The sequence below is a fragment of the Syngnathus scovelli genome, chromosome 14 (genome assembly GCF_024217435.2).
Source record: "Syngnathus scovelli strain Florida chromosome 14, RoL_Ssco_1.2, whole genome shotgun sequence".
Lineage (NCBI taxonomy): Eukaryota > Metazoa > Chordata > Actinopteri > Syngnathiformes > Syngnathidae > Syngnathus > Syngnathus scovelli.
The window spans coordinates 15498005-15512789 of record NC_090860.1 but is presented as its reverse complement, the minus strand read 5'-3'; the positions used below and the strand labels follow the sequence as shown (position 1 = coordinate 15512789).

At 44.0% G+C, this 14785-nt stretch overlaps 1 protein-coding gene across 1 annotated transcript; it reads right to left on the bottom strand.

Annotated features, from left to right (window-relative positions):
• Positions 1–974: 974 nt before the first annotated feature.
• On the bottom strand, positions 975–8223 carry gsc (goosecoid). The gene is made up of 4 exons (XM_049741510.2): positions 6307–8223; positions 3239–5140; positions 2351–2610; positions 975–1622 (listed from the first exon to the last, which is right to left on the bottom strand). The coding sequence occupies exons 2-4, from the start codon at positions 3558–3560 to the stop codon at positions 1476–1478; spliced, it is 729 nt and encodes a 242-aa protein (XP_049597467.1). The 5' UTR covers positions 3561–5140; positions 6307–8223; the 3' UTR covers positions 975–1475.
• Positions 8224–14785: the final 6562 nt, after the last annotated feature.

Below are 14785 nucleotides of genomic sequence, written 5' to 3'. Positions count from 1 at the left end.
CATGTTCTTACGGCAAATGTGCTTCATTTAACGGTAAGATGAAGCCGTACATTTACGGCATATTCCGTGATATCACTCGATATTGTTGATGATGATGATATTGTATCAAGTTTCAGGGGAAAAAAAAAATCACGTTTAATAAAATACACGTATGCATTTTTTTCTTAAAGAAATACGCATATGAAATAAAATAAAAAATCATTACAGTTGCATGATCATGACATTCTTTGTGAAATATGTTATCATCCTCGAAATAAATGTGTGACTCAGCTATAACAAAACACATTTCACAAAGAATGTCACATTATATATACACACACACACACGCACACACTTACAAACAAGTCCCCTACACCGAACACTTAAATTTGGAATAGTTGGATAAAATTTCAAACGCTATCAATTAAAATATGCTTTGCCCTCGTGTCTCGCCTATTATAGCGATAATCGATTCAAATCGATTTTTTATTGTATTTTCTTATTTGCGTGTTTAGTTGAATATAAACTATTTGTACGAATTTCAGTGCATGCGTTACCTAATGTTACAATCGACCCTTTTTTTAAGTTTTTTATTTTGTTTTGTTATGAATAATACCAGCGATTTGCTCACGTTTCCTTCAATACTTTTTTTTTTTTTTTTAATGGAGCCAAATATAATTAATCAGCGCACTCTGCTTTTAGTACAAGCTGTGACAATGAATCTATTGTATCTAAATAATGATGAATAATAAGTTGATTTCTTTTTTAAACACCACAGGAAAGGTTTAACGTGACGCTTGTTGAATTTACTACGGTTTTTTACACTTTTCTTTTAGGTACCCGCGCGGGAGGGAACCGTTGTCACAGCATGATTTTATATTCCAACATCCATCTTGCTCCGTGTCAAACAAACGTGATCAATTTAGGCGATCATTCTAATTCTTGCAGAAATCCGTCACTGAACCTTACTGATAAAATGCTGTGTATACATGGAGTGAGAATCACTTTCATCTTTAATCAATATATTGAGGTGAAAATGTTCAGTTTCCGGTTTAACCTGTTTTCAAATGGAAAAGAAATTCCTATAAATATGGCTGGCAAGCAACGTACAGTAACCTAATTTTTAAATCAGCCACGTGGTTTACGTTTTAATGTTCAGTCGTGAGTATATGGATTATTATTGACTTTTTTCTTTTTAATAAATATTCTATTCCGCATACTCCACATTGTAAAGCTGTTCGCGGCGCATTAACACAACTCCACATTTCCATTCTCGCTACGTTGGCAACTGACAGGTATACGTCATATTACAACATGAATACAAAGGTGTCGCGTGTGACACGGTGAGTGACATCAACTCAAGTGTCTTGATTCCCTTAACATTCAAATTAAATTAGATATAAATAGACAATGCAACTAGGATATATGTACACCTGTGCAACACAAGTCATTCACCACTGATCTAAGCAAACGTGCACGCGTTTCGATCGTTTAACTCAGTCCGAGTCCACTTCACTTTTGCTCTCCTCAGTTTTCTCCGCGGACGTCTTTTTTGTTTTGTTCCATTTCGGAGTATTCTCCGATTCCTCCGATGACGACCTTTTTTGCCGCCTCCATTTGGCCCGTCTGTTTTTGAACCAAACCTGCGGTAAGAAACCACAAATGTAATCTTTTATATATATATATATATATATATATATATATATATATATATATATATATATATATATATATATATATATATATATATATATATACACACACACACACACACACACACATATAGATATATAACCTTATTAGCAGTATAAAATAATTGTCAATTTGTATATTAATATTTTTTGCTTTGTATTTATATAAAAAAAAATAGGACTTAAATTGGCCAAGTAGACACAAGATCCATTGTGAGGTTAGGCAAATCAGCATGGGTCTTAACTGTACAGATTTATTCAGTATGTGTACTTAGACTCGACTTTATCATTTTACCAGTGTGATTTTTTTACATTCGATAATTCATCCTGCTGTATCTTTCTGATATTCAAGATATCCCCCCCCCCAAAAAAAAAAAAAAAAATTGTCACTTCAGATTGCTGCTTTAGAACCTAACTACGTCGCAAAACTTAAGCTTGGGCAAAATAAACGTTTTATGCAATCGGCATTGTATGTATTAATTGAATTTGTTGCTTTTATCCATCCATTCAGCCATCAATTTTGTGGGGTATTCTTTTTAATAAAAGCACATTTGATAAACGCAAACATTGAAGCGCTATAAGCGTAAATCTTTTCCATTCGCAGATAACTTAGCAAATCACAATGTACGCGCAGTAATGACTGTACTCGTGCAAATAGAAGGGGCTGTAATTGTTCTGACCTCGACCTTCTCCTCCCGTAGGTGAACTTTACGAGCGAGTTGTTCCCGGGTGCCAACGTCGGGGTACTTGGTCTCTTGGAAGAGGCCCTCCAGAGCCTCCAGCTGCTCGTCGGTGAAGATGGTTCGGTGCCGTCGCTTCCTGCGGCAGTGCAGCTGGTTGAGGAGTTGCAGCTCACTCCGCGAAAAGTTGCCCATATTCACGTAGGACATCATATGATGCGGCACGGAGGAGACCAACACCGAACCCGGACTGTCATAGCCTGCGAGGTAAACGGATACGCACGCGTCAACATGGGAAAACACACACACACACACACACACACGTCGCTGTATGCGGAGAGTCTGCTCGATTTATATTATATTATATTTATATTGTATTATATTTGTATAGTTTATATTGAAGGAGGCAAACAAAAGACGCAGTCACGACTATAGAGACGTCACACTCACACACTTAATTTTCACACTAAGCAGTTGTAAGCACTTTTCACAAATCTATTAGGCCGAGTCGGTGACATTTACCATGCATGCGTCAGACCTTCTCAATTCGAAATTTCTGGGCATTTCCGGTAAAACGGCAAAAACTCGATGTCTTGTGCTTTAAACGCACGCACACATCGTCAGTAAATATCTACTTGGTGATTGTAAAAAAGTCATTTTGACATGTCCGTTGCGTGCGCGAATGATATTGCGTCCTTGTGCATCCGAGGTACAATATGACGTAGTCAGCAATCCAAAAAAATGCCTTTCAAGTATCATTTGAATCACGAAATTTGCTCGTGTATAAATATATCTAAACACATATACATATATATACATATATATACACATATATACATATACACATATATACATTTTTTTTATATATTTAAATTTATATATATATACCTGGCGTGATGCAAGGGCATTGCTGTGGACTGAGGCTGTGCACGGCGGCGGCGGCACCGCAACAAGGGAGTCCTCCGGTGCCTTGAACTTGTAGCTGTCCGTAGTAATAGCCGTTATATCCGACTCTGGTTCCGTTCACAGACGGAACTCCGGGGCCTGGGAGGCCACACGCGGCGGTGTACAATCCGTTGTAGTCTGTATAAACAGAGTCGCTCAGCCCCCCAGGCAACACGACCGGACCGCCCCGGTGGAGAAGCAGCGGCTCCTTGCAGCTCGGTCGTCCGGACAGTATACTGTCGATGCTGAACATCCCGGCGGGCATCGCTCCGGCCGAGCAGGGCAGGGGCTGCTGCTGCTTCTGCTGCTGAAGGAGAGGGGAACAAAAAGCCAAATAATAGGCACCAGGCTGAAAAAAACAAACAAACAAACCAAACAGAAAAAAAAACCAACAACAACTAAAAGTGCGCCATTGTGACTCTGGAAGCAACTCTTCTGCTTGCGTTCGCGAGGCAGCGTGATAGAAAGAAAGCAGACTGTTGTTTTGAATGGGGCCGGTGAGAAGGGCAGCAGAGTTTATACCGTAGTGACGTCACGAATTAGCGCCACAAGCTGTGGTGTGAGTGGGAACCGTCTGCGTATTGAGAAGTCATTGAATTAATAATTATCCACGAGCTTTGCATATTTTTGCAAAGCGCAATTGTAAACACGTATTGCGTCATTTCTCCTGGAAGACAATTATACTGGAACGCAATAGAAAATGGAAATCATGTTGCTTTTAGAAAGATTTAGGACAGCTACATTCATTGGAATTGACTACATTTGATATGCGAGTCAATGTTTTTCGAAGAAACTGTGGTTATTCGACGAGGTGTCATCAGCAATATTGTCACAAATGTTTTTGTCAACACTCTAATTAGACTCCATGTTTTCGTTTTGATTCAACTATTGCAATTCTGAAGACAGGGAGATACGTAGTAGTTCCTGGTCATGCTCGGTCAGGTAAACAGTAGCCTTTATGTGTTCATCAAAAAGCCATCGATTTCAAAGAATTAGGCGAGCCCTCGGCTACAAGATAAAGCAACCTATTTGCTTCTTTTCATGGTCATCTCGATGAGAAGGTTGGTATCTTCCCTCCCTCCTCCCACTTCTCTGCAGGGAGCCTATCAGAGCATTTCCTCCTAACGGCAGGCAGCTCATCTACTACGCAGGGCAACAAAGCACAACAGTTCTGCTCATTATCGCCTCTATTCAGTTGAAATAAAGACAGCTCCCCAATCAACATAAATGGAGTGTTGCTTGTGTGCGTAGGAACGTGGATTCCCACTTCTGTCTTACGCGTTCTTAACACACTACGCGTTGGCAGACAATGTGAGGATTCAAACGGTCCTCGAATTGGGATGTTGGGGAAATTGTTGGTCGTCACACGGAGGAAAAACGTGTCTGGCCATACGGTGGGAAAAAAACTGCTTCGCCACAACTCCAAAACGATGGCTTCTATTCAATTGGAGCAAAGATGGATCTTATTTGGCCTATCGAATATATACTGTAGTTTGCGTGTGCGCAGGAACGTGGATTCTCAGTTCTTTATGACGGGGTCTAAACAAACACAACAGGCATGTGGTCAGATCTGGCTGAGAACGAAGCAGAGCAGGCAAACAAGCGGGAAGCAAGTAGGCGTATGATCAGGTCAACGGGGATCAGAGCAAGAACGCAACGCAACGCAACGGAATGGAAAGGAACAGGATAGGACGGGACGGGACGGGACGGGTGGCAGGCCATTGAGCAAAGCGGCCAGGAGTGACGGCTGGCGGTGCAGGGTTTAAGTAGCGGTCTTGGTGAGCAGGTCTGATGAACAATCAATCACTGCCAGGCGTGGCTGAGATGGTCATAGGACATGAGGGCCTGGAGCAGAGACACAAGAAAGGAGCTCATAGGACATGAGGGCCTGGAGCAGAGACACAAGAAAGGAGCTGATCGATCGGGGTGCGAAAACAGAAGTGTGAGGAGGGGGTGAAAGGAGCTGGCCATGGTGCTGATGCAAAAACAAACAAAAAAACAACAACCCCATTTGGAATAGCAAAATAGCATTTAACTGCCAACAGCAGGAAAAAGTATGTAGAAAGCCATCAGTATTCAGTCATATCTATATTGGAATGTATTTAAGCAAATACCTTTAGTCAGCCACCATCAACGCAGAAATACATTGAATTGCATTAGTAAGACATTTTGTGGCCAGTTAGTTGATTTTTTGAAATTATTTCTGCAAAATCTCTCTTTACTGCAATAGAAAGGGTGCAAAGCTACATTAGATTTTTTTCAGGCTGGGAATACCTGCTCGCTCTCGTCTCTGCGTCCTCCCCCGCCTCGCCACTTCAGCCTTCCCCCCCCCCCCCCCCCCCCCCAACACAAAATACACGGTTCCTTTGTGGAACCTACTTAAGATATTTTGGTTGGGTGTTAATGTGCTGTCATGCAGCTGAAATGGCCCAGCTGTTTTCTCTTAGTGTTCATCAATCATTCATTTTACTCGGCATCCATCAGGCAATCCTGGTAATTACTGATTACAGGTCACGGGTTAGGATGGAGGAAACGCACTCGTACATTGCCTGCCTGCCTGCCGGCTGACCATGTGTCGTGCCGTGAATCAGAAACACATTCATACATGACTGGAACGTGCCATGGTTTCACATCAAATTTGCAATCCATTGGAATGAGCCAAACCTGTGGGTGGCTGGACGGACGGACGGACGGACGGATGATAGCGAGCTGGGAACTTTCATGGAACTATCACGCAAAAATGACAGCAGCTTTTACAGAAAATGTGTACTGATTTGACCACTACACAGTTATTCATGTGATATTGATGATCATTTCAAGTTTTTAGCCAGTGACCAAATTCACGTGAAAATGAGACCATTTTGAATGAGAATCACCACTGTTCATCTGCGTTATACTTAGTGCTAAAAGCGACCTAGCTTTCACTCGAAGCCTTTCCATTCTAAAGTGTGTGTGTGTGTGTGTTGTGTGTGTGTGTGTACGTGCGTGCGTGTACAGGGTGCCTTGCGTACCTTGAGAGGTCTGATGGATACCAAGTGTGATGGCACACTACCAAGACCCAGGGTAGCAGAGGAAGTGGAGCATAGATTAGCCCTGAAACAGAACCAGATTGTTGAGCACTGGGAGGTATTACCCGGCCGGCCGGCCGGCCGGCCGTCCAGCCAGCCAGCCATGCAGCCAGCACCTGGCCAGCATAGGTCCCACCCTTATGTGAAACTCAATCTAAAAACTTAACTCTGTTAATAGTAGCTGCGTGGGGTTCTCATTTAATCCAATACAGGTGCAAAAAGAGCATAACCAATCCACAACAAGTACAAATATGTCTGCTTCTCTGTATTTTTCACCATCACCAATAGTATTGCCGCAATAGCCGTTAGTCTAGTGACATGAAAAGCACGCATGAAAAAGTCATTTTTAGTACATGCATATTCTACTCATTTGTGATTTATTGTCAAAACAGACACATACACACGCACGCGCGCACACACACACACATCCGATGGGAATGTAGATCCGTGTCAGACCAAGCCAGGGTTAGAGGCACATAGCAGAGTGACATGAGAAAATGAACGTGATGGCTTTAACCCTCACCAATTCAGAGCTCATATGACAACGGTACCATTGTGTATTACGACTTGAACAGATAAGTCATTCTTAATATCTACTGATGACAGAGAGGAATTAGTTGCAAATCCTTCCATATCAGCCATTCCAAGCACTTTTAATCCTACCTTTAGAAGGCCTGTCAAAAACACTCCAGCGTATTCAGTCAGCATGCGCTGCACATCCAATGCACCATCCTACTCACGTGGCCTTTGGTCGCCACACTAAGCAATCGCTAGCAACCATGCACAATCAAGCCACAATGACACAAGTACATTTCACAGGTAGGCAGGCACGTGGTGGAGCTTAAAATGATCCATGAAATAATATGGAACGCTTGGGCCCAAAAATGTGAAATGAGTCCAAATCTTTGGCTTGTATTCGGACGCAACGTGTCGGCGCTCGGGACAGTCGCGCGTCTCCCTGCTCCCGGCCCGTGACGCACATTGCTCTCGTTGCTATCGTTAACCGTATTGCCAGTTGAAATGTTAAACAGACACTTGTAGGATTTAGTTGATGCTATAAATTCAGCTCGTTGGGGAGGGTACGCGCTATTTCCAATCAGAGTGCAGGCTAAAAGGTAACGAATGGGCTCTGGCTTTCAGTTTGCAACGACAATGAAAAGAAAGTCTGACATTTCCGACGTGAAATAGGATTCATTTTCGACAATGAAATTGGAAAGATTAAACAGAGTTCATTGGCGCGGACTCCTATCACCAAGGGATTTGGAACGTGAATATGTGTGTCAGGGTGTTTCTGGACAAATTCCAGCTGAACCGAGTGAACAAAGACTACTAACTAACTGTCTGGAATTTTCCAGGTCACTCCTTGAGTTATGGGCATTTTTGCAACCAATTTTTGCCTCTGCCTCTCTCTCTCTCTCTCTCACCCTCCTCTTTGCAGTTTCTCATAGGCAGCTTGTCGCAGAGCAGATTGAACCCAGCTGAGAATGTTGGTCTGCATCTGCAGCACACTATCCTAGGGGAATATGCAGGAACCACAAGGCCCGCCTGCCCCCTGAAAAGTGCCACGCACCCAGGCAGACGTCCAGGTGGATTGACTTGGGAGATGAATATGGAATGATTCGAAATGATCAATTCAACCATTGAGCTTGCCACTACGCCAACAGCCATTATTTAGTCAAGCGTCAATGGACGGTAAATGACAGGTGTTCAACTGGTCCTGTTTTTAGAACCATGGGAGTGTGGCTTGGGAATCACAGGTGTGTGTGTGTGTGTGTGTGTGTGCAGAGCAGGGGGATATTATGCTGTTTGGCTGCTCACCCAAAAATGGCGTTTGCACGATTTAACGCTATTTCAGCTTACTCCCTCCCTCCCTCCCTCCCTCCCGTTGAAGCCCCGAGCGAGCGAGCGAGCGACCACGAGCGAGCAGGCAGGCAACCTTGCTCTTGTCAGAACAGCTCACACGGGGAGCAGACCTCCACTTGTTTGAGTGCTGTGTAAATACAAGGCGGCTCTGACAGACAACCAAAGTCAAAATGGTTTACACAAGGTCATTGTCGTTAAAAAGCAGAACTTAGTACTCACATGTTATTACCGCTGCCTCGCCTGTCACTCGGATAATTGGAAAAACACAGGGGTGTGATGTAATCCTCCCTCCAGTACACAAATATACAAGCGCCACAGTACAAGGACCAGGACCAGGACAATCAAATACATACAAAAACATGGTCAAGCACTTTCTTCTATTGAGCTCGTACAGTACGGAGCAGATCATAATGCGGCTTTTTTTTTTTTTTTTTTTTTTTTTTTTACTTACAGTGTCGTTGAGGCCGCTTGCACTTGCAGTACATGTAGTCAATAGGACACACTGGGACTGAAAGGTGTGCCCATTGAAAGTTAAGCTGGAAGAAGCAATGCAAGACTATGATCACATAACCAAGTGAGTTTCACCGATGCCCGTCTGTAATGGCTGCAGGTCACGGCCGCTGCTTAACTTCAGATGACCCCGGCAGGCAGGCATTATATGTTATTATAAGACTTTGTGCTGCTACAAAAAAGCAGCTATCAAGGGGATTTCTTCCAATCTGGAGGCCTGGATTTTGTAAACATAAAGACTGGGGAGGGGCGGGCAAGCAGGCTTTGCTCATTCACTTGTCGAGATATTGTTTTTGTCACTCGTATTTTTTTCTTCAACGCTAATTTAAACCAAGAGTACTTATAAATACCTATAAATGAATGCCAGTAGGAGGAGGAAATGTCTTTACAGTATGCTGGGAAGCATTAAAGACTTCGGAAGATATTTCAACTATCTAAAGAGGCAAAATCCACCACCTTTCCATCACACACACAAAATCAAATCAAGTAACGAAAAGCACGGTTGGGGTACCGAGACGTCGGGATAGCGGAACATCACAATTGGAATTGATTTGAAACGCACAATCCAACACTCCTGACTGAAATGATCAGATTGTCAAAACTTGAAACCACCCTGATGGTTTGAATGGAGGCAATTGCATCAACAGGCAGGCTATGACTCTTGTGAGACCAGGGGTCGGTTCCCCAACGCAGATGGATCCATTGATTGATTGATTGAGAGATGTAAAAATGCTAATTCCTCACTCACCTTGAAGCATTCCTGCTCATTCCTCCTCTTCAGGCACAGTCACACCCGATCCATGGAAATGGGCAGGTTCTCACATTGTGACGTCACAAAGTGACGAGCCACTCCCGTAGCGTCTTGGTTCCTTTCTCAGAGCAGCTTACCCTGCAACTTAAGCGGACGTGCGGCTTTTCCCTTTTTTAGGACATCGCATACGTAAATGTTGTTTTCACATACTCGTGCTCAAGTACTGGTCATTGCTATGCATTTGCTGCCCGACATTTGTTTTCTTCAATTTCAGAACTATATTTGGGTGTTTTGACTTTCACCTACCTGTTTTACGGACAGCTGTGAGCGTGCGGCACGTCCGATGTCGCAAGGAGTGCTCAGGGAGTTTGTGTGAAAAATGACAGGGAACGTTGCTCCTAACCCATTTGGCATTCCCAAAGTGTTACTTTGAAAGTAGGTCATCTGGGTGAATTATTATTGCTGCTGCTGCTGCTGCTGCTCCTGCAACGTCGATCAATCAGAACACGGCGGATTGATGCGGCTGGCTCACGTAAACAGTTCCGTTTTGTAATTCATTCCTCTCCAGATGGCTTAATGCTTGGCATCTCTTTTGAAGAGACTTGCCTTGTAAGGACCCTTATTATCTTTTGTAATGCATAGGTAATCACATGTGTGCTGCCACCTCTCAACACTTGCCCTCCTTGACAGGCCAATCAGCTGCTCACTCCAAATGTGACCAAAACATGCATTTTACCTGCTCTTTTCGGCCCCCATTTTCACCCATCAAGAGCCCGTGATTGACATGTGTAAGGACATCAAAACCTTGAGTGGAATAGCAAAGCCATCAGATCTGACAGCACACCCAAACTAACTACATATCCATTTATTTTCATCCCTGGCCTGCCTTGAATTTTCTATCGCACAGATGCAAGGCTACGGTCCTTAGCGTTAGAGCTTTGCTGGCGCCTAAAGCCACCGAGATATTCGACCGCCGCTTGCGATTTGTACCAATCGGTTGGTAATGCAGGCTCCGCAACTCCTCCTACTACTACTAATAACAACAACGGTCACGATAAAAACATAAGGTTACGCCACAGACAAAAATAATTGTTATTCGGCGCTTCCTTTTAAAATGCCATTTAGTTGACGACAGTCTCCCTGAATGCCTTTCTGAGCCGTAAGCAAAAGGTGAGCACACGCTAACACTCGCTGTTTACGTTTTCTCGCTCTTTGCAAACAGACAAAGTTATCTTCTCGGAGCAGGACTAACCCTCAAAGGCTCGTTCTCGGATCTAGCGGGAGCCTTTCGATTGAATAACAAATTAGTTTTGCTGAGGATTTGCGGATAATCTGGGCGGGCCGCCACCGTTGCCCTGGGACAGAGCGAAAGAGAGAGAGAGAGAGAGAGAGAGAGAGGGGATGGCTAGGGTGGGGGAGAATTCTGCTGGGGAGAGAAGGCGAAAGGCGGGAGGGAGAGAGAAAGAAAGAAAGAAAGAAAGAAAGAAAGAAAGAAAGAAAGAAAGAAAGAAAGAAAGAAAGAAAGAAAGAAAGAAAGAAAGAAAGAAAGAAAGAAAGAAAGAAAGAAAGAAAGAAAGCAAAAAGGAGTCCGATTGAGGGAGCGACCTAGCACTTGAACTGCGGGCCCTAATTAACGACTGCTGTAAATGAAAAGCAGCTGGCAATAATTACATCATTAAAGTGCCTTTGGGGGGAAGAAAAGCATAATTTCTGCAGCTATCATCATAAATCTTGTGCTGTCCGACCTTATACGTTTAACATGAACTTTTCCCAAGTAGGTTAATGCATGACTCGTATCAAGCGCACACTCTGCCTACTCTATAAATAGGCGTCTGCGCCCGCCCAAATGCTGACGCGAGAGCCGACACCTCTCTGCGGAGGAAATTGCCCTCGTTCGGACTGGAGCGCTTACTCTGACCAAAACCAAGAGACTGGAAATACAATTTGATGACATTCTAGCGACCGAGCGTATTTTCAATTGAAATCCTGATACATAGCCGCGGACGTTTTGTTTTGTTTTGTTTTGGTCTTTTTTTTTTTCCATTTTGTTCAAACTGAACTGCTAATTGTCACGCTGACAGCGCTAGCAGATGAGCAATTAAGCAGTTAGGCTTATTTCACAAAGCGAGCCATAAACACCGCTAAGTGTACGGTGAAATAAGGCAGCCAGTTTGTGCGCTGGCTGGCTCATTTTTGTCACTTCCAAGCATGATTAATAGTTACATTTTTCCCCAAATTATTTAGACACAAATCATTTGGTACAATGAGCGGGCTATTACCACATACCATAATAGACATGTAACTATGATGAAAGCTTTAATTTGTTTTCAGAGCACTTAGAGAGGTTACAAAAGCCACTTGACTCCCCGTAATCAATCATGTGTTACTTAGCACAAGTGTCACATGGAAATGCAAATATGCCATCTTAAATGCGGGGCTCCCGACAGCTGGCGTTTCATGGCTCTTTGAATCTCTGCTTACTGTTTTTACTGTGAAGAAAATTACAACTCGTCATTTGGCAGAAGATTTGTCCTCTGCGAATGACCAGGGGGATTGACAGTAGGAGTAACACGACGCCACTTTGGGACCGGCTGCAAACAATTACACACACCGTGAAATGTCTCGTGGCTGCAATTGTAATACGCCACGTGCTATTTATTCCTTCCAATTTTGGATGAGTGTTTCAACTATATTCAATGTACTCAATATGGTCACATGGATTTGAACGCAGTGGAAAACGCTTCAGAAGCGAGCGCTTAAGGCTGAAAAGGAGGCCAAAAGCAATCGAACCATTGACAGGATTTGTCATTCATTTATCAAATGAATCACATTCTAACCTCATCAAGGTGCCTCGACGGACGCTGGAGCCGTCCGCCCGCCCGCCCGTCCGTCCGTCTCCCCAAGCAGTGAGATACGGGCTTAAGGAAAGAAATGTTCGTCCATTCATTTGGATTATTCCATATTTACAGCCTACAAGTGCCAGCGACAACATGAACGCCATTGCACGGCGAGGATCCCGCCGTCCGTGTCTTGTAAGATGAAACTTGATCATATTGATTGAAAGCTACGCCATGAATGGTACAATTTTGGCCAATTACGCTTGGTATTTTGTGTTGCGTGATGGAAAAACATTGGCGCTCACAAATTGGAGTCTTACCGTGCGTATTGTTACATGAAGAAGGAAGCCATACTCACAATACTAATGCGTGAAGATTTGAAGGCAGACCCAGGACCGACCGTAAGATAAAAGAAGTGCCCCCCTCCCGCTGGCTCGGTTGACACATCAGTATGCTGCTGCTGCTGCGGCCGCCGCCGCAACAAACACAGACCTGATTGGGACCATGAGCGTTCCAGTGCATTTTAAACGACTTGACAGACTTCAGGGTTAAGATGCTCGGAATCAGATTTGAATTACAACCGCTAAATGCCCCTGTCAAAGTTAATTAGGGCTGACATTGGCCATGTGTGTCGGCCCGAGTCGTTTTCGGAGCTGAGGCGTAGCTGAGCTAAACAAAGAAATACTCTGATTGCAACACCTGGGGAATTGTCACTGTAGAAAAAGGGTGGAAGGGGAGAAGGGAGGGAGGGAAGGAGGGAGGGAGGGAGGGAGGGAGGGAGGGAGGGAGGCCCTTCTCATCCACTCATTGCGCTCAATTTGGCAAATAAAAAGCCTACTGAAAAGTGCCACACTGGTGACATGTAAACAAAGACTTTTAATACACCTTGACAGTTTTGACCTCGTTTTTCACGGCGTTTTTAATAAGCTCCCCAATGACGCCAGATCGGTGTAGACCTGAAGCGCTACGGGAGCTTTACGTCATTCACTATCGTTAAGCTTACTCTTGCTAGCGCAATTATTTGGGAGTAGTATTCAACAGATAGATATTCATACACGGGGGTCAAAAGAAATACGAAAGGCACGGCAAATGAATTCTTGTGAGCGAGCAGTGTGCAAATTCATCCAATCTCAATCAACTGACAGCTTCAATGTAAGAGTTCAACCCCTTGATATCAGAAAGGATAGTCAAGAGACGCTTTTGAGCCAGGAGTCACCAAGTGCGCTGCTCAACGCGGTGGCGGTGGCGGCGGCGGCGGCCTACTACAACACACACACCTGGTGCAAATGATCAGCTCATCGGCAAGCTCCACTAAGCCTGATAAAAACTACCAAATGTGTTAGCTTGTCTCCTAAAACTAAGGCCTTTGTTACTTATTCAATATCCTCGATCTAGCTTTATGGACACTGTAGTATGTGACCTTATGATGATGACCTGCTTTATGCACAAATGCAGTATTGTGCTCTCTACAATATCGAACCAATGACTCTCGAGAGTTCTGACGTCATTTGACTGGAGAAAACAGTTCCAGCGACACCTCATTACTCCTGCTTAGACCTCGCTTTTGCCTCTGCCCCCTCACCCCTCAAGTTGCCCGTGGTATAATGTAAACAGCACCCCCCTTTTTTGCGCAAAATGCATCAGGCTCCCAGTGACCTGCGTAGCTACCTCCCCGCCTACTTAACACTGGTGTGCATTACATAGAGCAAGTGCAAATTAGGTTACTGTCTAATTTCCACAGAGCAGCGGCATGCGTGCTTATGAAGGATGTTTAAAAGGGGGGAAAAAAACCAACCCCAGTAACCCAGTCATTAGGGGAAGGATTAGAGCACGATTTGGGTGTTTTGCTGATCTCAGCTCACAAAACATCGCCGGCCGTCACAAAAGGGAAAAACAAATGGGACAAGTATTTTCAATAGGCTGCAAATCTTTTTTTCTCTTCAAAACTTGAAGGTGTAGAGGCACAGCGGTGAGAGGTTTGAGGATCCATGCACTGTGGGAAAATGCTTTCCATCTGAGAGCATTTCATTTAAAGGCCTCTCCAATAGTGCATTTTGACTGAGCTCAAAAGGTTGGAACCAATGAGACCTCAGCCAATTGCGCTCCAGACCAGAGCCCAGTCCTGATTTAGTCGCTTCATGCCTCCCTCATCAACTGTCAGCAGGTCTCACGTTACAGTGCTGCTGCTGCTGCTGCCGCTGGTGGTGGTGGTGGTCACCCTGGGTTCAATTTGCCGTGCGTGCTGCACTTCTGGGACATTCAATAAACAAGCACGATGATGACCACAGAAGAATGAATGACTTTGAAACTTTGGAGTTTTCAGTCGATTTACTTGGAATTTCTCCGGGGGGTTGTCGGAGACCTACCAAATGGCCAATGTACATGAGAGAATTGGCATTTTTTTTAAACTTTGTTTTTAGGTTTGACCTATACATACTTGCACAAGTGCATTGTCATTTAT

What these genes read in the sequence shown, in the direction of transcription:
- gsc (XM_049741510.2), bottom strand. Translation starts at nt 3,560, where the DNA reads ATGCCCGCCGGGATGTTCAGCATCGACAGTATACTGTCCGGACGACCG. An exon ending in ATGCCCTTGCATCACGCCAG is followed by an intron (nt 2,611 to 3,238) that starts GTATATATATAT and finishes TTTACCTCGCAG; the next exon opens with GCTATGACAGTCCGGGTTCG. An exon ending in TACGGGAGGAGAAGGTCGAG is followed by an intron (nt 1,623 to 2,350) that starts GTCAGAACAATT and finishes TTCTTACCGCAG; the next exon opens with GTTTGGTTCAAAAACAGACG.